The 21,513-nt window shown below is 48.1% G+C and overlaps 2 protein-coding genes across 2 annotated transcripts in view; one reads left to right on the forward strand and one right to left on the reverse strand.

The window, feature by feature from the left end:
• KCNJ9 (potassium inwardly rectifying channel subfamily J member 9) overlaps positions 1-15,602 on the reverse strand; it is a 32,877-nt gene extending 17,275 nt beyond the window's left edge. The window contains exons 1-2 of the mRNA XM_037825591.1: positions 14,867-15,602; positions 14,244-14,344 (exon numbers count right to left, since the gene is read on the reverse strand). Coding sequence (XP_037681519.1) covers positions 14,244-14,282 — 39 coding nt within the window. The 5' untranslated portion in view covers positions 14,283-14,344; positions 14,867-15,602. The remainder of the gene's footprint in view (positions 1-14,243; positions 14,345-14,866) is intronic.
• Positions 7,434-21,513, forward strand: part of KCNJ10 (potassium inwardly rectifying channel subfamily J member 10) — a 29,618-nt gene continuing 15,538 nt past the window's right edge. Inside the window, exon 1 of the mRNA XM_037825594.1 lies at positions 7,434-7,673. The gene's annotated coding sequence lies outside the window, so the exon portion shown is untranslated. The remainder of the gene's footprint in view (positions 7,674-21,513) is intronic.

The raw sequence follows: 21,513 nt of genomic DNA on the forward strand, positions 1-21,513 counted from the left end.
CCAACCCAAAGCTTCCATCATCCCTTTTGTTCACACCTGCTTCTCCCAACAGAAGCCCATCACACTGCTGTCCACTGGAAGGATTCTCCTTCCAAATCAGATCCCTAACTGCTACTCCCAATTTGTGCTCTAAGGGAGCTCCTGCCCGATTATGTATGAGGCAAAAGGAGAAATGGGGTCAAAGTCAGAAGGAGTGAGTCTGAAAGGAGCGATTGAGGAGAATAAGGAAGACACAGCTTGCTGAGCTAAAAGAAGACAGAGATGTCCTCAAAGAAAGAAGATACCCGGTAATTGTCATTTTGTTTGGTGGGCATTGGACAATGTAAACCTGGTGAATTTTTCATAACAACATTTGCTCAGGGGTCACAGCCCTTATTTGACAAGTCAGATTATGTTTAAACCATTCATATTCTCTCTAGTATTACTCAGAGAGAAGCTCTGGAATCAAACAAGGATTCAAATCCCAAATCTAATAACTCTCTAGCTATGTTTCCATAGACAAGCCACTAAACCACTCTGAATCTGTTTCCCCCTCTTGGGTAATATCTATTTTGCATAGTAAACACTCACAAATATTAATTTTCTATGTCCCTTATCAGTGATTCACTATTGGGCTTCTAGTGACTGTTCTAGAACTTCTTTTTATAATTTTTTTTTTAAATTTTAAGTGGCAGTTGATATGTACAAAGAAATATACATGCTGAATACATGTATGTATGTTATAATGCATAATTTAAAAACAAAAATTCAATTTAAGTCCCTCTTTTAAGATTAGAATGTTACAGTGTTGTTGAAGCTATCTGTGTACTCTTCCACAATCCCACACCCCTGATGTTCTAGAACTTCTAAATTCTAATTGCCTAGTTCCACTCCCAACCTAATTTTTGGTAATTGAACTCTTCTGCTCTACAGAAAAGGTGAAGACCATTTGGAAGGAATTTCCCCTGATACTTCCTCTTTTACCTCAAGATTTCTCTTTCTGCTCCTGCTCTTTGATTTTGTCTTCCCTCCCCAGTCAGAGGAGCGCCTTAAGTGTCAAGCCAAGGAGTTTGGACTGTGACTTAAGCAAGGAACACCTGTTTGGAGTTTCAATACAAAGGCACAGCAACTACACATGATGAAAACATGTTGCCTCTTCCTTTGAGACTGGAGAGAAGGGTGAATGGTGGGTGCAAGGTCCTGGACTGAGATAGTGGCCATGGGAAAACAAAAGAACACCCTAGAGAAATAGAAAATTCTGGACAGAATTTGGTGGCTTAATTAACATGATAAGGAAGCCTTTAAGGAAAGGGGGAAAGGGGAAGGATAAAGAGTAAAGATAAACTTATATTTTTAATCTGATAGACCAGGAAAAACAGTTACAGAATAAAGGAAGTCACAAGTACTCCCAGCCTTGGGGAGGAAGATGATGATTTCATTCTGGGGCCTGTCAAGTGGAGTGGAAATCCCCCGCAGGCAACTGGAACTGTGCAGGTGGAGCTGCAAAGAGAGTCTAGGGCCCAAGATAGAGATTTTAGCATCACTCACTAAGATGCAATAGTTGAAGCTATGGAAGTAACAAAGTCTGGAGGGGCGAGACACAGGAAGAGAACATAAGACTGAACCTTGGGTATTGGAGGAGGGAGCAGCTGTAGGTTTGGGTGTGTAGGGGCAGTAGAAGAAGATGATGCTGGAATGGCATTAGGTCCAGGTCATGATGGGCCTTTACCAGGGCCTTCCCCTGGTAAAGAATTTTGACTTTACTTACAGAAAATGGGCAGCCATTGAAGTCTTTTAAATTGGGAAGTAACACAGATTTGTGTCTCAGAGAGATGGTACATTATTGCTGTTTCATTATTTTTGAATGAAGGAATGCATGATTATTAGAGTGGAAAAAGACTGGAGGTAGAGCTGCTGCAGAAATCCTGGTGAGAGCTGATGGCCTGGACCACAGGAATGGCAATGGGATGGAGAGGAAGGGAACAGTATTTAGGCTTTTTAGAAAGTTGATACATTGATCAGAGAAGGGAGACAAGGTGAGGAAAAATGAAGAATCTAGGATGGTTGCTATGTTTCTGGTTGGGCGAAGGGAGACTAGGGGAGAAAATAAAGGAAGAGGAGCATTTTTGTGAATGAAATGGCATGTCCACTTGGAAGATGTTGAGTGTGAAAGTGGTCATCCTGCTGGGTTGGAAATGTCAGCACATGAGTAGAAGCAGAAGCCAATTGCTTAGATAACATTTTTGGAAAAGTAGTAAGTGCACAATAAATGCCTGTTAATGATTGCATGAATCAGTTCAGTTTCTTTGGTTTCTCTTTGGTAGTCCTTCATGTCTACTTTGGAGTTTCCCCACAGCCTCCAAATCCTTCTCAATATCTGAATGTCAAGACTGTGGCTCCCTTCAGGATCTCTTAGATGCCCCATTTCCATTACCTTAAAGCTGTTATACCAGCCTTGCAAGTGGACCTCAGACTATCTTACCACAGCCCCTCATCCCCCATTGCCTTAGGGACAAGGGGGGTATTGAGAATTTGAAGAAAATCTGGGAGACAGTTTTCATGTACATTGTTCTGAGATTCTATTGTATTTCTCTCCTTTCTGAACAAAGTTTTTGCACTGGTTTGGATCTGTTATGCACCCCAGAAAAGCCTATGTTCTTTGAATCCAATCTTTTGGAGGCAGACCCATTGTGGGTGGAATCTTTTGATTAGGTTGTTTCCATGGAGATGTGACTCCACCCTTTCAAGGTGGGTCTTAATCCCCTGGCTGGAGTCCTCTATGAGAGGATAAAAGGCAGAGATAGTTTGGAGAGAGTAGAGAGAAGCTAAGAAAATGCCCCAGGAGAAGCAAGAAGGACCCGCAGAAACTAAGAGCCAATTTGAGACCAAAACCCAGGAGAAGAAGGGCCAGCAGACATCACCATGTGCCTTCCCATGTGACAGAGGAACCCCAATGCCATCAGTCTCTTGATGCCTTAATTTGCACATTTTCATGGCTTTAGAACTAAATTTTCAACCTAATAAATCCCCATTGATTTCTGGCTTATTGCATTCTGGCAGCTTTAGCAAACTGAAACCATTCTCAAAACAGTAACTTATATGTGCTTAACACTTTCTCAATGTCCAACAGTAATCCCTAGTAATCTGGTTCCTACCCTGATCATTCTTCTGAAACTGCTTTCAAATATCACTGGTGACTTTCTCGTCGCCACATCCAATGCCTTTCTCTCTCTCTCTGCACCTTTTGGCACAGCTAGAACCTTCTCTTCAACAGTCTCTCCTTCCTTGGCTCTTGTGACATTCCACTCTCTTTGTCTCCTTCCTGCCTTTTTGTTGGATTCTATGTCACTTTTGGGGGGTTCCTCTCCTCCTCCATCCTCTAAATGTGGGCATTCTTCACTCTCTTCCTAGCTGTCTTTCCTCTACACAGTCTTCATTGGCTGCATCCCTGCTCTCATGGCTTCAACTCACTTTTTCCTGGCAGCAACTACCTCCTTCTCCCTTTAGCTCTGACCTCTCTCAACACCACCCAGCCTTATCCCCAGCTCTGAAGTCATCATCTCCTCTTCCTCCCACCTCAGTCTCCTCTCCTGGCTGGCTTCTCCCACTTCCTTATGCCCATTAATGGCCTCACAGTTCTCCTCTTCACCAGACTTGAGATGCTAGTGTGATCTCTGAAGTCTCCCACTTTAGCTCATCATGTCAAGTTAGTCCCGAAGTTTTTTGTTCTCTTTCAATGTTTTTGTACTCTCTCTCTTCCATTTTCTTTGTTTCATTTTTCACTGTCACTACCCTGATTTGAGCTCTCATCTCTTCATGCCTACACTATTGCAACTACTTTTTCCATCAAGTATATTCAACTGCTGTTTCCCCTTGATGCAAACTATCTTGCTCACTTCCTAGAATTCTGCTCTGGTTTTGTCCACCCATCCCCACCCACTCAAGCACCTCCATTGCCTACAGAAACTCAAGGCTTACCATGAGTTGGCACAGCTTTATATTTACTCCATATCTTCCCTACAGGCCAAAAACTATGCCTGTGATGCTTAACTTTTAGCACAGCCCAAATCAGGGCTATTTGACATGTAAATTTACTCATCTATGGCTTTTAGAGATTAAACTAAGCTAAAATTTTAAAATTCTTTCCTTTTCTTCTGGATTTATACCTACTCAGTATGGTAATACTGGCTGTTGATCAGTAGTTGTATGTCTATGATGAACAAAAATAGAGAAATAATTATTTTGTTCTTTCAATGCCAAGGGTGGGAGATTGCAAATCAAAAAATTCTCAAAACATGAATTCAAAAATGTTTGTGCATCCCTTTCTGTACAAATACTAATTCAATTTTAAGTCTTAAGTCACTTTTTTAATATATAAGATCTTCTGCTCTTCCCACTTCCTCTCTTTCTACTGCTCTCCCACTTTTCCTTCGCTGGTAGTAGCCACCTGCTCCTGTTCCCCCTGCCCTTGTATCTGAGGACAGGAGGGTGGAGCAGTTACCCTTCCTTTCCCTCTTGCTGAATAGCAGGCCCAGCAAGAGCATCCTCACCCTTACCTTGGGCTTGGTTTGGGATGGTGGGGAAGGCCGTAGGGGTGACGGAAGGGAGAGGAAGCTCTTCCCTCAGCTGGCTGTCCTCGGGCTGCAGCCCACCCCCCTTCACAGCAGGGAGAGACACCACATTACCGCAATGAATTATTACATGAATTATTGTGACGGCCACGAACCCATCAGCCCCACCCCACCCCCCTTGGTCACCCTGGCCTCTGGCTTTGAAGCCCTCTTCTGACCAAATCATGATGATGAGTATTCAGGGGTGGGTGGGTAAGGGGGGGGGGCATGGAAGGGGATGGAACCAACTTTTTCTGTGTTTTGTATTGTATGTTTTCTTCAACATGTAACCAATCAGTATCTTGTCAATATAGCCGGCCAATCGATCGACAAAAATAAATAAATAAATAAATAAATGTTTGTGCATCAAAGGACATTATCAAGAAAGTGAAAAGACATCCTATAGAATGGGAGAAAATATTCAGAAGCCATGTATCTGATAAGGTTTTGATATCCAGAATATATAAAGAACTCATACAACTCAACAAAAAGGACAAACAACCCAATTTAAAAATGGGCAAAGGATTTGAACAGGCCTTTCTCCAAAGAAGATACACACCCAACCAATAAGCACATGGAAAAAGGTGCTCTACATCATTAGCCATTAGGAAATGCAAATCAAAACCACTATGAGATACTGCTTCACACCCACTGGAATAACTGTTACTTAAAAAAGGGAAAATAACACTTGGTGAGGATGCAGAGAAATAGAAACCCTCATGTAGTGTTAATGGAAATGTAAAATGGTTTAGCTGCTGTGGAAAACATTTTGGCAGTACCTCAAAAAGTTAAACATAGAATTATCATATGACCTGGCAATCCCACTTTGTCCAAAAGAATATACCCCAAAGCATTGAAAGTATATACCCTAAAGAATTGAAAGCAGGGACTCAAACAGATCTCTGTATTCCAGTGTTCATAGCAGCATTATTCACAATAGCCAAAAGGTAGAAACAACCCAAGTGTCCATCAACAGATGAAAGGATAAACAAAGTGTGGCATAGACATATATTTTAGTTTGCTAAACCTGCCAAAATGCAGTATACCAGAAATGGACAGGCTTTTAACAATGGGGATTCAATAGCCTACAAGCTTACAGTTCTGAGGCCATGTAAATGTCTAAATCAAGGCATTATTAGTGGATACCTGGACTCTGTCAGATGGCAAGGCACATAGTGTCTGCTGGTCTCTCCGTTTTCCGGGTTTCATTGCTTCCAGCTTCTGGCTTCAGTGACTTCCTCCCTGTTTCTGTGTCTTTCTCCCTTCTATGTGTGTCCTTCTTTCTCAGTTTCTGTCTGCTCTATCTGTGGCTTTCTTTCTCAGCTTCTGTGTTTTCTGTCTGTCTTCTGTGTCTGAATTTCGTCCTCTTGTAAGGGATTCCAATAAGAGGATTAAGATTCACCTGGGACATGCCCCAACTGAGGCAACTAATCAAAATGTCACACCCACAAAAGGTTTACACCCACAGGAATTGATTAGCTGTAAGAACATGATCTTTCCTGGAATCCATTTGGCTTCCAATGACCACAACATACAATGGAATATTAGTCTGTCATAAAAAGGAATGAAGTTCTGACACATACAACAACATGGATGCACCTTGAAGACATCATCTTGGGTGAAATAAACCAGACACAAAGGGACAGCTTTAGTATGACTTTAGTTAGATGAAATAACTAGAATATGTAAATTCATAGAATAGAGAGTACAGGTTGCCAGGAGTGGGGTGGGGGCAGGGTGGAAAGGGGAAAATGGGAAGTTAATGCTTTATCAATGCAGAACTTCTTTTTAGGGTGATGGATGGTGGTGACGATAGCACAACATTGTGAATGTAACTAATTCTACTGGATTGTATGCCTGAAAGTGATTAAAATGGGAAATTTTATGTTGTATATATGTTACTACAATAAATAAATTTTTAAAAAACACTAAAAATATGGATCCAGATAATGAAAGAAGTCCTTTGTGATGAAAAAGTTGAGAACTCCACTCTGCGCTCTGGTCCAATGAACAGTTTGCTGTACCAAGGCAGACTTGTATTTTCACGAACCCCGTGACTTTGCTTTTGTCCCTCTTCCTTAAACTCCCTTCCTCCACCTCCCAGACCCTCAATCCTCTGCATCCTTTAGGGTCCTTATCAGCCATCACCTTCCCCCCTACCCCCCTGCATCTGCCAGGGACTCCCCCCCCCCCACCACCACCCCCTATCCCCCGCCCCGGTAGCGTGCTCTTGTCCTTTCTGCAGCCTCCAGCACCTCCCGCACTTCGGCCGCTGCAGGCGAGGATGATGTGCACTTTTCGCACCCAACACAGCGCCTAGTACTTCAGGAAACCGTGACCCACACGGCCAATGTGCTGAAGGATGTAGTAGCCCCCGAGCCCAGCCCTAGGCCGCCCCAATCTCCCTCCCAGGCGTTGCTTTGGACGCTGCCAGCGGGGTCAGTGGCCCGTCCTGAATTGATTTCCACCTCATTAACCGGCCCCAGTCCCGCCCCCGCCGGCTCCCGCTCTCGATCCCGGTCTCTGACACGACTGCCTCCCTTTTCTTCCTTCTTTCTTCCCTGTCATCTTGCCAGCTCAGCTGCTATCGCTTCGCGTATCGGGTCTTCATCTCTCTTTCTGCCTGCGCCTGTCTGGGTCTCTGTCTTTGAGTGTTTCTCTCAGCCCTGCGTCTACATCTGTCTGGGGCTCCGCTTCCTTGCCCCCGAGGCGCCGCCCCCTGCCCGAGCCCCTCCAATCCAGGCTGCGCGGGCCTGGCGCTCCACTCTCCCATTGGCCTGTCCGCGGCCCCCCGCCCCCGCCCGTTCGCCCCCCCCCCCCCCCGGGCCCCTCCATTCACACAAAGTTTGGCTCCGGCGCTGCGGAGGGAGGGGGCGGCTCGGCCCGGCCCAGCTCTGCCCCCGGCCGGCCCGACCCCGGCCCCGGCCCCCGAACCAGACCTTATCTGATCCCAGCTCCGCGTTTAAGAGTCCCGCCCTGCGCGTCGCACGGCTCCGTTCCTCTCTCCTGCCCGCCCCGTCTGTCGGTCCTTCCGTTCCGCAACCCCGCGGCCCATCCGAGGGGCCACTCCACCCCGGATCCAAGGTAAGACCCTGGCTCTGAGGAAGGAGTGCTGCCGCCCCAGCCGGGGTCCTGTCCACCTCACTCTCCAGAGACATCGGAGCCCCCACCCCCTCGGTGCCGACCCTAGCTGGCCTTAGCCGTAGGGTCCTGTTCCCCGGTCTCCCTCCTGAGAAGGGCTCCCCGCAGAGGGAACTTTGCCTACGGTGGTCACCTTAGCCCTTTGAGCTAAGGAAAGGGCCTTCCTGATGCCCCCTCCCACTGGGCAGACCGGCGGTTCCATCACTAATACAGTTAGCGCCTCCGACGAATACAGTGACCACCACACATAACCAAGCACCCCCTCCCACTCCGCACAGGCATCCCAGACAGCGCCCCCTCCTCCCAGGATCACCACTCCCATATCCAGCCCTTTCCCCCATCCACATTCAGTGGCATTCACATAGTGACACCCACAGATCACTAGTCCATACACAGGGAGAAAAACACACTCACAGCTTAGATTAAGGAACCGCAGTAGACTGATGTGTTACCCTTCCTTCTGTTCCAACCTGGCTCCCACTTCAAGACCCTTCCCCTTTAATTACATTCACCACCCCCCACCCCCCCACCCCCCCGGCTGTTCTGCACTGACAGCCCCAGGAGGAAAGGAGCAGGGTGGATTGGGCTCTGTACACTCACCCTGCAGTTGGAGATCCCCCTTCCCATTCCATTCCACCTCCCCCCAACAGAACTAACCAAGGGCACCTGGTTAGGAAAGGAGATGAAGGTTGGGACTCCCTGATTTGGGGGAGGGTAGAAGGACAGACGGGAAAAGTGGGAGTGGGGCCTCTGGTATCTTGTGATTTCATTCCAGGAAATGAAACACTCCAGGCATGGTGAGGCAGAAGGGGAAGCAGGGGTGGTGAAGTTGGTACAAATGGAGACCCAAAGAAGGCCAGGGCTCAAAGCATGTTTGTGCTGCTTATCAATACAAATTCTGACTAAAGATATTTGACCAGTTTGCCCTTGGTGTAGTGTTTGAATTTTTTTCCCCCACTGGGATAGCTCTAGATAGAGGGAGAGATATGATGATGGGAGATTTGGTGCCCTCTTGTGAGGGGTGCCCCTAGGTAGGGGTGCTGAGGAGGGCTGGGAGTGGTCTTTAGCTACCTCTGGTGTCAAGAAGCCACCCAAGGAGGGGCCGGAGGCCACTACTACTTTTCCTTTAGTTTCACCTTAGAACCTTCTCCTTAACATCCAAAGATTTTTGAACATGTGTTCCTGGTGTGATGGTGGGCCTCATCCCATGCTGAGGTGTAGGGCTTGTTAATTCCTCAGGATGTGGGTTGTGGATTGGGGGACCAAGTCTAGAAGGAACCAGGTGTCCTGGCTCACAGCTGGTTCTTCAGGGAGGAAGAAAATGGGAGATGGGGGAGAGAAGACGCCATGCCAGGTTGAGGGGCCAGGCCTGGTCTGCGGAGGCAATAGGCATGGCCTGGGCAGTGCCAACTCCTTTTTCCCTGCTTCCCAGTCCTTTGGTGGTGGTGGTGAGGGAGAAAGGGAGGGGGTGTTGGGAGGGGATGATCTGGGCCAGTCCAGCCTCCCAAAGCCCTTGCCAACCTGGGTCCTGAAAGGAGTTGCTGTTTTCTGAGCCATCCCCCCCACCCCTCAGCCCGGAGCCTGAGCAGCCAACTTGTCTCAGCGGATATCAAATGGCAATGACTCCACTGACTGGGGGAGTTGGGGGGCAGGGTTATGGTCCCATTCCTTCTGTGGCTCTAGCACAGAGTCCCACTGCTGCCCCTACCCTGAAAGAGAAAAACCTGTCTCCCCAAATCTGTCCCACATCAAGTCTATGGGGGCATATGCTTGCATGGGGAGATTAGTTGTCTGCCCACTGGCATCTCCCACCCCCTCTTTGTGCCCTATGGCCCCCACCTGCACCGCTGTACATAAGCTCATTTACAGCTCTAGCTTTGTTTAGGGTGTTGGCTTGAGCTAGAAGGGAAGGGACTGGCAGAAGACCCAGTGGCCAGAGAGGCTGCGACTCTTGGATCTGGGTGGGCTCAGATGAAATCCTCTGGGGTCCTCCTGGGATTGGTGGGATAAAGGGCCTAGCACTTTGGGGGGTGGGAGTGGGGAGTCATGCAGAAAGACCCACTTTCTCAAAGGAGACTCTTGGGTCTCTTAGCAAAATGCTTGGTTTCTGTACACAAGATGGAAAGATGGGCTGAGACCCTGGTGTTAGTGGGGAGGGGAAGAGATATTGGGCACTGGAGCCCCTAATTCTTCCTGCCAGAGGTTATTTAGGATGGAAGGAGAAACCTCCACTCCCCTCCCCTTCCTGGCCTAGATTCTTCTCTTGCCTGACTGGTCGGTGCAACTGTCCAGGCTGGGGCCAAGCTGTCCAGGGTTGGTGGTGAGGCCCTGGAAGGGGGCAGAGAGAAGGGATAATCCCAGGCACAATGTTGAGATGAAACCGCAGGAGAGGAGAGAAAGTAGAGATATGGAATTCAAGTGTTTTAGCACCCAATGAAGTGGCTGGCCGAGCAACTTCTGAGAATGAGAGCTGTCTCTCTCATAGGCTGTGTCCAATGCTTCTTCCCCTCCTTCACCTGAGTTTAATGTACATGTTGCTGCCATGCTTTGTGGGGAGTGTGTCTGGCGGCCTTCTTCACCCCCTCCTCCCGTCAGAACCTTGAAAGGGCACAGAGAAAGGGATTGTGGGAAAAACTCTCCCGTGGGTGTCTGCCAGCTTGGAGCCTGGATTTGAGGTGGTGGGGAGAAGGGAGAGGCTGGCTCTGGAATGTGAGAGAGAAGTAAGAACTGAACTGTGTGGCCTGGAAAAAGAGGTTGCAGAAGCAGGAGCTTAAGTGGTCTGAATTAGGAATTCAGGCCACTAAAAAGGTATTACATAGAAGGGGTGTGTGGCCATTCCACAACTCTTCCAATACCAGAACACCTGGGGAAAGGGTTGAGACTGCAGGTTAGATTTCAGGAGCACATCCCATGAAAGCAAGGATGTATGAAATGGAGATGGGGAAAGAAAGCGAGACCACAAAAAACTCCCATCATTAGGGTTCTGAGAGGAGCTGGGAACCTCAGAGGCCTCGGCATGATTGTGACAGCTGTCAGGAAGCCTCTCATGGAGAGATGGTGCAACTCCACATTGCTGTCCCAGCTTTCTGCTCTGGATTTCAGGGACATTGCCTTAGAGGCAGTAGGTGTCGTGGATAAACCTTGGAGCCAAACTCCCTGAGCTTAAATCCTGGACCTAACACTTGGTGTAGCTATACAGGTCTCCTCATCCTTCCAATGGGCTAATAATAGTTGAGAGGAGTAAAAGAGCCAGTATATGGAAGGGGCTTGCTACGATACTTAACGTGTAAAACATGCCGTTTAGTTGTTTGCTATGAGCCTTCTCCCACCTCTCTGTTTCCACTCTGTTTTCTTTCTTGGCTCCTGGGCTTTGACCCAGACCTTCACTGTGATTGTCTTTGAGGTTCTGTCCCAGGGCTCTGAATTCCAATCTCTCTCTAGTTCTTGCACGGAACACCCTACTAGAGTTTGGGAAGGTGGAGAAATTATCAAGAAGTTAAGATGAGGTTCCTGTTTTCATTCTAACATGCTGGCCACCACCTGAGGCTGGGTCTCCACACCCATAACCCCTTCTTCCCATGGGTTTTTATCAAGCAGAAGTTCTGTCTCCAACTCAGATTCAACAAATGTGAACTGAGCTGTAGAGCTTCCCCCAGATAGTCTCTTTCTTCATTCTCAGCAACTTCCTTCTTCAGCTAAAGACACCAGCTTCTCTCTCCCCCCATATCTTGCCCCTGTTCCCCCATGGCCTTATCTGTCTCTCTTCCTCTCCTCACCCTGCCATCCCTCTCCCTGCCCAGGTCTCCCCCCATGGCTTCTCTCAGTGCCTTCCTCTTCCTCTGTCCCCGGGGCCAGCCATCCCTCCCTTTGGCCTGGATGCCCATGACAGCCTCCTAATGTCTTCCTGATACCAGCCTCTCTACTTGATTCGTTCCTTTCCCATCATAGAATTTCCCCTGGAATTGTCATTGTGAAGTATCAGTGTTTTCTTGCCCCTTCCCTAACCAGACATTCCTGATGGCATCAGGTGAAAATGTACCAGTGTCAATCATCAAGATACTTTATGCCTTTTCCCCCAATCCCCTCCAGCATCCCCCACCTTCTGCGACTGCCCTTTTCAGACCCTGTTCCCTGGAAGCTTTTCTGACAGCAACCTTTGAACCACATTCCTCCTCCCTAAGATTACAAGCAGCAGACCCCAGCACCCCCATTCCCAGTCCTCTAAGAACGGTTGGACGAAACACAAAAAATGTGATGTGGGGTGTCCAGGCCTTTGGTGCCCCATCCCCAAAAGCCCCTCTCTCCTCGCCAGGGAGGAGATGCTGGTCTTGTCAGCAGGTGAAAGAGTGGAAAAGGGGAAAGGTCAGAGTCCAGCCTGGGGCAGCTCTATTGTCTGGCATGTACCCCTGAACAAGCTGGGAGACATGTGGGGACACCTCCCCAGTGGGGTGGTGGGGACAAAATACAGGCCTGGGACATCCCCCTCAACTCCACCCTGGAATCCTAGCCTCATCTTTTTTTTTAAATGTAATTTTATTGAGATATATTCAAACACCATATAATCCATCCAAAGTGGTTCACAGTATCACTATATAGTTGTGCATTCATCACCACAATCAATTTTAGAATATTTTCATTTCTCCAAAACAAAGAAAAGAAGAAAAAGAAAAAAAAACACCCAAATGTCCCATACCCTTTATACCCCCTATTATATATATATTTGTCTTTATTTTATTACTCATCTGCCCATACACTGGATAAAGGGAGTGTCAGTCACAAGGTTTTCACATCACACAGTCCCACAATAAAAACTAAATAGTTATACAGTCATCATCAAGAATCAAGTGTACTGGATTCTAGATTCAGGTATTTCCTTCTAGCTATTCTAATACACTAGAAACTAAGAAGGAATATTTATATGATACATAAGAATAATCTCCAGAATGACCTCTCAACTCTACTTGAAATCTCTCAGCCACTGAAACTTTATTTTGTTTCATTTCTTTTCCCCCTTTTGGTCAAGAAGGCTTTCTCAATCCCATGATGCCAGGTCTAGGCTTATCCCTGGGAGTCATGTCCCATCCCTGTTGCCAGGAAGATTTATATACCTGAGAGGCAGGTCCCACATAGCGGGGAGGGCAGTGAGTTTATTTGCAGAGTTGGATTAAAGAAAGAGACCACATCTGAGCAACAAAAGAGATTCTCTGGGGGTGACTTTTAGGCATAATTAAAAGTAGGCTTAGCTTCTTCTTTGTAGGAATAAGTTTTCTAAGGGCAAGCACCAAGATTGAGGGCTTGACTTATTAAATTGCTAGCCCCATTTTCTAGACCCAATCACACACTGTCTCCCCATGTCTAAACCTCCCTAGTGATAACAAAGATATGGGCCACTGGCCAGAGGAAAGAGCAAAGTTTTCAAACTTTTTTGATCTCAGGACCCCTTTACACCCTTAAAAAATTATTGAAGACTCCAAAGAGTCTTTGTTTATGTGGGTTATATCTATTACAGTTACTGTGTTAGAAATGAAAACTAAGATTTAAAAGTATTTCTTAATTCACTTAAAAATAGCAGTAATAAACCCATTGCATGTTAACATACATGACGTACTTTTATGAAAAATACCTGTATTTTTGAAAACAAAAAAAAAAGTTTAGTAAAAAGAATGGCATTGTCTTACATTTTTGCAAATCACTTTGATGTCTGGCTTACTGAAAGACAGTTGGTTTCTCATATCTGCTTCTGCATTCAATATGTTGTAATATCATATCACAAAGCCTCTGGAAAATTCCACTGATCACTCATGAGAGAATTAAAGTAGAAAGGCAAATAATATACTAGTATTATTATCAAAATAGGTTTGACCTCATCGAGCCTCTGAACAGGTCTCGGGGACCCCGGGAGTCCCTGGACCACACTTTGAAAACTGCTAGTCTAGAGGAACCTCAGAAGGCAGTTTCAAAAAACCCCTGCCAATATGATGTTTCTGACTGGCCTCCCTTCACTTTCCTTGGTCTTTTGAATGGTTTCAGAGGAAGGCAGTATAGAGATGTAGTTATACATGTGGGCTCTGTAGACAGACCACCTGAGCTTGAATTACGGTTCTACTATTCCCTAGCTGTGTGATATTGGGCAAGTTATTAATGTCTTTGTGAATAGTTTTCTCATCTGTAAAATGGGACTTCAAAGGAGTACCTACTTTCTAGAGCTGTTAGCTTAGCAAAGTGTTTAATAATGTGAATGATTTTTAAATTCCGGATCCTTGCCCCTGAATTCACTGCCCCTCGGTGCAGAAGACGGAGCTGCAGAGGTGATCCCCACCATATTATAGACACGGGCTTCTCAGCCCAGAGAGGGAAAGTGACGGGTACAAGGTCCCAGGGAAAGTGAACAGGGTTGTTGGTCCCTGAACCCAGGAGTCTAACTCATAGCCCTACATTCTCCCCACCAGACCCTTGGGGGGAAACAAGCTGAGGTCCTGAGAGAGTGGAGGAAGCAGACCAAGCAGACCTTACCTTTCCCACAGCAGTCCCCAGTGACCAATCCAGGCCCATAGTGATGCAGCAGGAAGCCTTGAGGGTAGATAGCAGGGAGGATTTCTTGACACCAACAGCAACTGTAAAGGAAAAAGAAATCCATGAGAAGCTATTCCTAAACTCAGATTTTTTCTGTCTTGCCTATGGGGAGCAGTTCTGTAAGGTGACACCCCCCACCACCACCACCAACCCCTGCCACCTGGTGGAGGTGGCTGATACTGTCTTCTCTCCTAGGGGTTACTGGCTCAGGGCAGAGAAAGTCTGTGAGTGGGTGACACTGTTTCTCATGTGGTGCCTCGTCCCTGTTCACTGCCTGCAGCCCCTTTGCAGATCCATGCCGTCCTCTCAGCTCTGCCATCACTGCAGGCCCAAGATCCCTCTTCAACTACCCCCTCTCCCAAGCCCTGCCCTTTGTGCTGTGGCTCCATGGGACAGAATATGGCACCTTGAGAAAGGCCACTGGTGGTGCTGAGGGTGTTAATGGGGGGCGGGGAGGGTGCTGGGGGTTCCCTGGGCAAGAGAAGAGATGCCCCTCCCCACAAAGTGTTTGCCGTGGGGTGAGGGTAGGGGATGAGGCAGATGAAGGAGAGGGACACACTCACTGGGGAAGAACTCGTCCTGGCTCTTGGCCCTTTAGGTCAGACACCTCTGGGCTGGGCTGCAGGTTCCACCTTCCACAGTGCAGGCACAATTCCCTGGAAGAGTCCACAGGGGCGGAGGACATTTGCCTCTAATCGCTACCCCCTGCTTCCTCTGTAGCCAACTCCTCAGCCTCCAAAACCACTGTAGGAGCAGGATAAGAGGGTGGGACCCCAAGAAAGCAGAAGCACAAATACCCTAAACCTTGAGCACATACTCATTCTGCTTCCTGGAGGTTCAGACCAAGTCCTGCCCCACAAGACCAACAATTCTGAGATGCAGCCTCCACCCCAGTCCTGGCTCCTGTCTTAGGTTTGAGATCTTGCTGTTTATTGCCCTGTTTTTCCTCTCCTACCCACACAAGTCCTTTGAATTAATGGTAAAGCTGAGGCAAAAAGTGGGCTCAGGCTTCCATCTGCTTCTTTCTGGAGCCCAGCCTGGAACCAAGGGGCCTGGCATCCCACAGCCCCACCTCTCCATCCCTACCAACCCCTGTGGTTTTTTCCATTTGGAAAGTCCTTTCTGGAGAGTGACAGGTTTGGGGGCCCTGGTCTATTTTCCCTCCACTCCCTCCTGGGCAGTGTGGGGAGCCTCTGAGCTAAGTTCTCCTCGGTCTCAGCCCTGTCCTACCCCTGCCTCAACCCTGAGCCCCCCAGTGCCCGCCCCTGGGCTGTGGGACAGGGAGAGGGCTGAGGGGTTGGCCCTGCATACTAATGTCCTGCCCATTGTCAAAGCCCCTTTGTGCCAGAGAGCTCCATTGAGGCAGCTCCGGGGCGGGTACAATGGGGGCTCTGTCCCTGAGTTCCCCCAAACAGTCACCTGCTTTCAAAGCCTCCCCCCACCACCCCTACCCCCACCCGCCCCAGTGTCCGGAGGGCCCAGAGAGTGCGGAGGAATGGGCCCAGGGCCAGGGGGGATGGGCAGGAGGCGATCCCCCCACTCCCTGGGCAGAGAGATGGGCAGTAGACAGGGCAGGCGGTGGAGGGGCACATGGAGGGGACAAGCCCCAGGCTCACAGGGGCAGAGGCAGTCTGGAGATGGACTTGAATACAGGTTCTGTGAGGCCAGAGAAGAGGAAGGGGCACTCATGCCTGCCCATTCCTCAATTCCACATGCCCGGCCTCCTCCCACCAAAGGGATACACTCGGGCTCATATATGCAGAAACACACAGGCATGCACTCATCTATGCGGCCCCACACTCGGCTCCCCTACCCAAGTGGACATGCCCAGATGCAGCACTCCAACCCAGGCACACGACCTACACGTCTGCGCCACCCCTCACTCACATATGCGCCTGCACACCCACCCTCCCTCGGCCCCACCCCACCCCATTCCCCTTTGCACCCCCTCTGCCCGCCGCAGGCATCTCAGCACCCCCCCCATGACCTCACTGCCCCCTGCTGCTCTGACACAGGTTATAACAAGTTTGCACTTGTTGTGACCTCAAGAATGTGGCCCTGAGGCGGGAAATGTCCCGCTGCCCCAGACTGCGCCTGCTTATAAGTTAACCATGGACACAGCCTTTGCTGAACTCTAGGCACGGCTCCCCCACCCCCACTCCCACCCGGAGAAAGTTTGATGGGCCAGGACCCCCCTTCCCAGAGCTGAGTCAAGCACACTGGACAGAGCTATGTGTGAGTGTGACCAAACCCCAAGCAGCCCCAGCACAGCCCATCGTGGCATCCGTTGCGTTTGTCCAGGGCACTGGGATATCCCAGCCCCTCACAGCCCTGTGAGGTAATAGAGCAGTTAGCCTGTCAGTGTTTTACAGCGAAGCCTAAAGAGGGGAGATGCTCTGCCCAAGCAGTTGGTGGCAAGTTAGGACTAGAATGGAACTAGATTTTTTTTCAGACCTGTTTTTCTTACTTTACTCAGATAACTCACCCCCCTTGTGGACTTTTAACAGAGCTATCATTCCCCCACCTTCCTTGGGAGGAGTGGGGCCATGGCAGAGTGAGGGGTGGTGAGGGGGGTGGTGGGAGAACCATAGGTACAGGAACCTTAAATAGGATTCTGGGTCTAGAAAGAATCTCAAAGGTCACCTTGACCCTTGTATTGCCTACCTCCTTTCATTTCCTGTCCCCACCCCCAACCTGTGCTGCTCCCACTACTGACTCTGGACCAATGGAGAGAGAAACTTACAGCCTTCTTAGAGTTTGAGATTTCTTGATTACAAGTCCTTCCGAATGCCTGCCTCTGGCTGTTGGTGCTAATAGCCTATGTCTGTACAAGGATCTGTAGGTGGTGTCTCTGCCTATCCTCGTCTGGGGCATCTTCTGGCAGCCTGGAGTAGGCACTCTAAAAAGGGAAGAGATTTCAGGGTTGACTGCACAATGGTGTGATAGGACCTGGGGTGGTAGGTGGGGCCACAGCTGCAGAAACTCCATTAGATCGAGAGCTAAACTGATATCAGTTTGTTCATCTGCAAATATTATTATTGATCACTGATCTCCACGATGCTCCCCTTTAATCAGAATTGCACAGAAGAACCCTATTCCTTCTCCATCTTCCCAGTCCTCACCTCGAATTCTCCTCCTCTGGCCTCTGGTTTCAGCATAACCCATCTTATCTATCTGTCTTCCCTCATGCAGGAATATACCTCCCTAAGCCCTTATTCTTTGGTGTGGTCCTTCTGCTTCCAAACATCTCCTATTGGAGAAAGGGGCCTGCCCAAAGTAAAACTCCAACCCCTCCTGCTGCACTTGGGTAGTTAGTTCCTACAAGAGGGAGACTGTGAGACACCACCTCTGAATGTAGTTCTATGTTTAGTCAGTGTCTTTATGCTACTCCTCCTCAAATGAGGAAGATAGGTAAGAAATAAGTGGAAAGTTGGAAGATGGAAACTGTAGAATTCTCTGTGTAAGCATCATGGAACCAGGATCCCTGAGAAGTTGAGGTGACACCTGTCAGGGTAGGTGAGCAAATTCCCAGAACACACAGTGTAGGCAGAGAGTACCTATGGGTCTTCATTTCCTCCAAGGGTAAAAATAAGAATAGATTCCTTAGGCAGCAGCAGGTAAATTTCAACTTAGATAACCAGAAGAATTTCCTGAGTATAAGATATTACCTAGGCAAAGGGGAGGGGTGGAAGGAGGTAGAGAACTCACTCTCCCTGATGCAGAGGAGAGGCCTGCCTTTGGTCCCCTATTGAACAAAGGCTTGTTGGCCTGGGAGATAGCTCCAATGACTCTCAGAGCCTCTGTGGGCCGGGGGATTCTCTACTGACTCAAAGGAACTCTCTTGACCATTTTCATCTCTCCCAGCAAACAGCATCATTCAATCTCTCCCCTCCTCATAGGCCCTGCTGTTTACTGTTTATTCTAGCTCCTCTTGTTGGTAGATCCCTGAAAACCTAGTGGATGGGAGAGGCACCTTGTACACATACTGAGCCATGGCTGGGGTTTAACAGGGGAAAAGTTCAATGCATTTATTTCAAAGTTAGCTCCACACCAACTGGCCTTTCAGGAACACAGCATCTACAAAAGGATCTTGTAGGAAGAGACAAGTGGATGAGGAAGAAGGCCAGGGTTAATTTTATGATTCTGATATAAAATAATAGCTGTTACTAGCTAGCTATGTGCTCTTGGGAAAGTTACCCAACTTTTCTAGGCCTTGGCTTCTCTTCTGTAAAATGAGGGAGTTGAACAAAATGACCACTAAGGGACCCAGCATGTACATTCTGACCCAGGACAGTGGTAAAATGAAAAGCATGCAGACTTGGCTTTAAGCAGGCCTGGGTTCAACTTGCAACATCACCCCTTACTAGCCAGTCATCCTGGACAAGTTAGCTAACCTCCCTAAGTCCTAGTTACCACTCCATTAACATAAGGGCAAGGAAATGACCGACGTTTCAGGGAGGACAGGGTGATGCGGGGCCTGCAAACACTCAGCACAGTTCCTGGCTCATTGTAAGAAGTGAGATGGGGAAGTTCTTGGTACTGTGAGAACACAGAGGAGAGTTGCTAACCCCTGATGCAGGGAGGCTTCCCAGAGTAAGGGGATCTAAGCTGAGGCCTAAAGGAGGAGTAAAAATTAACCAAGCAAAGTGGGTAGAAGAGGGTTCCATGGAAGAGTCCCCATTATTTGCAAGGAACTGTTGGTCAGAGAAAGCATGGTCTCTTTGGCAATTAAGAAGTTTAGCATGGTTGGAGGGTAGAGTAGGTGTCTGTGTGGGAGGTGCTGATAGGGGATGGATAACGCTGACCCTGGAGATGGCAGTAGAAGCCAGAGTATAGTTAGAGGCTTTAGAGATGGGGTCCCTCTACTTCCCTCCATCTTCCTTTTTCTAATTTTCTTCCTCCCTCTCTCCCAAAACTCAGTCTTCCTATCCTTGGTCAGGGTGTGTCACATGGGCACAAGGAAGCACTGGACTCCCCAGGACCCAGCATGTACATTTTGACCCAGGACAGTGGTAAAATGAAAAGCACACAGATATGGGTTTAAGCAGACCTGGGTTCAACTTGCAGTGCCACCCCTTACTGGCCAGTCATCTGGGCAAGTTAGCTAACCTCCCTAAGGAGAAGCTCCAAGTCCAGAGCGTCTGACTCTGGGCCAGTTTTTGACTCAGGCCTTAAGTTTTCTGACTTTCTCTTTTCCCATCACGAAAGAGGGATCTATCTCCCGCTGAAGACTCTGTATTTGTGGCATTGAGGCACTCCTTCTGAGCACTGCTGGCCTCAGTTTCCCCACCTGGCCACCCTCTTACAGAGAGTTGGGAGACTGTTGATGGTGATGAGGCTGAGGGCAGCTTAGAGTGAAGACTGAGGGAAACTAGAGAAAAGACTGCTCTTCAGTTAAAGTAAAGAGTAAAGGCTGATGGAGGGACTGAGTCAGTGCCCCCAAGTGTCCAAGCGTTGGAGCTGCAATGGGAAGCTCAGAGGAAGGACTTCCCAATGATGAAGCATGTTACACATTGGAAAGGGGGCTTGAGGGAGAAAAGGGTGATGTAGAATATCAATCCTAGTGGCTCCTTTAAATCAAGAAATGCTTAGTCAAATCTCTATACCAGGCACCAAAGAGGACACAAGGATGAGCAAAACGCAGGTTAAGAATCAGTTCAGAAAAGACTCTCCTGTTTAGACAGGTGGGAATATTCTTTCCTGGAAGGAGGGGGACAGATAAGATAACCCCTATGGCAGCTGCCCCTGGGTGCTTCGACCACACGGAGTGATTATTGGGCTTCCCTACCCCTCCTCCCCCACTGCCTCTCCAGCCCTCCACCAACCAGAGCCAAGCCCTCCCTCAGCACTAGTTGATGCATCTTCTAAGATCACAGATAAGAAAGTGTGCAAAGTAGGGGCCTTCAGGTGGGACTTAGTCTGCCTCCCTCTCTTCTCTCAGGTGGGAATCACATGGCCCCATTTAGGCCCCAGGACCCCAAGAAGCAGTTCCCATCAGCTTGGCTCCTCTCTGATTTCCCACACTCTGGTGGCAGATCTGGTGACAGCTCATGGCTTACTGGTCTGCACCCCAAGAACCTTATCTCCTGGGGCCTGGCCATCCTGGGCTTTGAGAAGCCTGTGAGCTGCCTAAGCCTCTGTGGCTGGGGGCAAGTGGGAGAGAAGGGGCCAAAGGGCAGTAATTGAGAAATTTAGCTCCATTCAGCATCGTCCTCATGGCAGGTTGAGAGGGTTTTGGAGGGAGCCCATCTTGGGGATTATACGGAGGTGAGATGAAGAGTAGTGGGTTGGAACTCTACTGCAACTCTGGGCCTATAGTAAATCCTACCACACAATCACTGTTACCCTAGAGAAAGGAGAGAGAGGCAAGAGAAATAGAGCTGTGGTTTAGCTTGAGCATCATCAAGCCCACTAGGGTGTTAGTAAGCAATGTGAGTGAAAAGTCCACTGAACTTGGAAGCAGAAGTTCTGGCTTTAATATTAAACAAATGTGGGCAAGTCACTCACCTCTCTGAACCTTAGTTTCTCAAATTCAGCAGATACTTTTTCTTCGCCTGCAAAGAAAGGTAATAATATCTTATATTTGCATCAGAGTCTTACAGATCTCACACAATTTATCCCCTATAATCCTGACCACACAATGGAAAGTTTTATTGCCTCTTTAGATGAGGAAATGGAGCCTTAGAGAGATTAATAGATTGACAAAGTTCCCATAGCTAGTAAATGACACAGACCAGGATGGGAAATAGTGACTGTGACCCAGACTTGCCAGGATAGCAAATAGGTTTTATTTGTTAGGCTAACTTCATTTGACTGGAAATAGCTCTCTGTGTCACTGTGTTGAGAAAGATTCTGAGGCTTCGTCAGAAAAAAGTACTATGATGAGTTAGTAATATCTACTAAGGACAGGGTGGGAGGCAGGCACAGTAAGTGATGGCCTATATGTTTGTATATTTTACATCTCTGGCCCAGAATCAGACTCAGAGATTTGAAGTCAAACTCCTTCCCCCATACTAATCAATTAGGATAGATTCAAAGGCATCAGCTTAAAAAGATAGCTAAGATATAGTCTCTGCCTTCTAAGAGCTCACAGTCTATTGAGAAGGGACAAAGAAGTGCCTACTGATGCATCAAAATGTCCCAGGAACATGGAGGGAGTGTAAATATTTCTACCTGGGAGCCTAGGGAAGTCTCCATAGTGGAGGGGGCA

The sequence above is a fragment of the Choloepus didactylus genome, chromosome 2 (assembly GCF_015220235.1).
Source record: "Choloepus didactylus isolate mChoDid1 chromosome 2, mChoDid1.pri, whole genome shotgun sequence".
NCBI classification, from domain to species: Eukaryota; Metazoa; Chordata; class Mammalia; order Pilosa; family Megalonychidae; genus Choloepus; species Choloepus didactylus.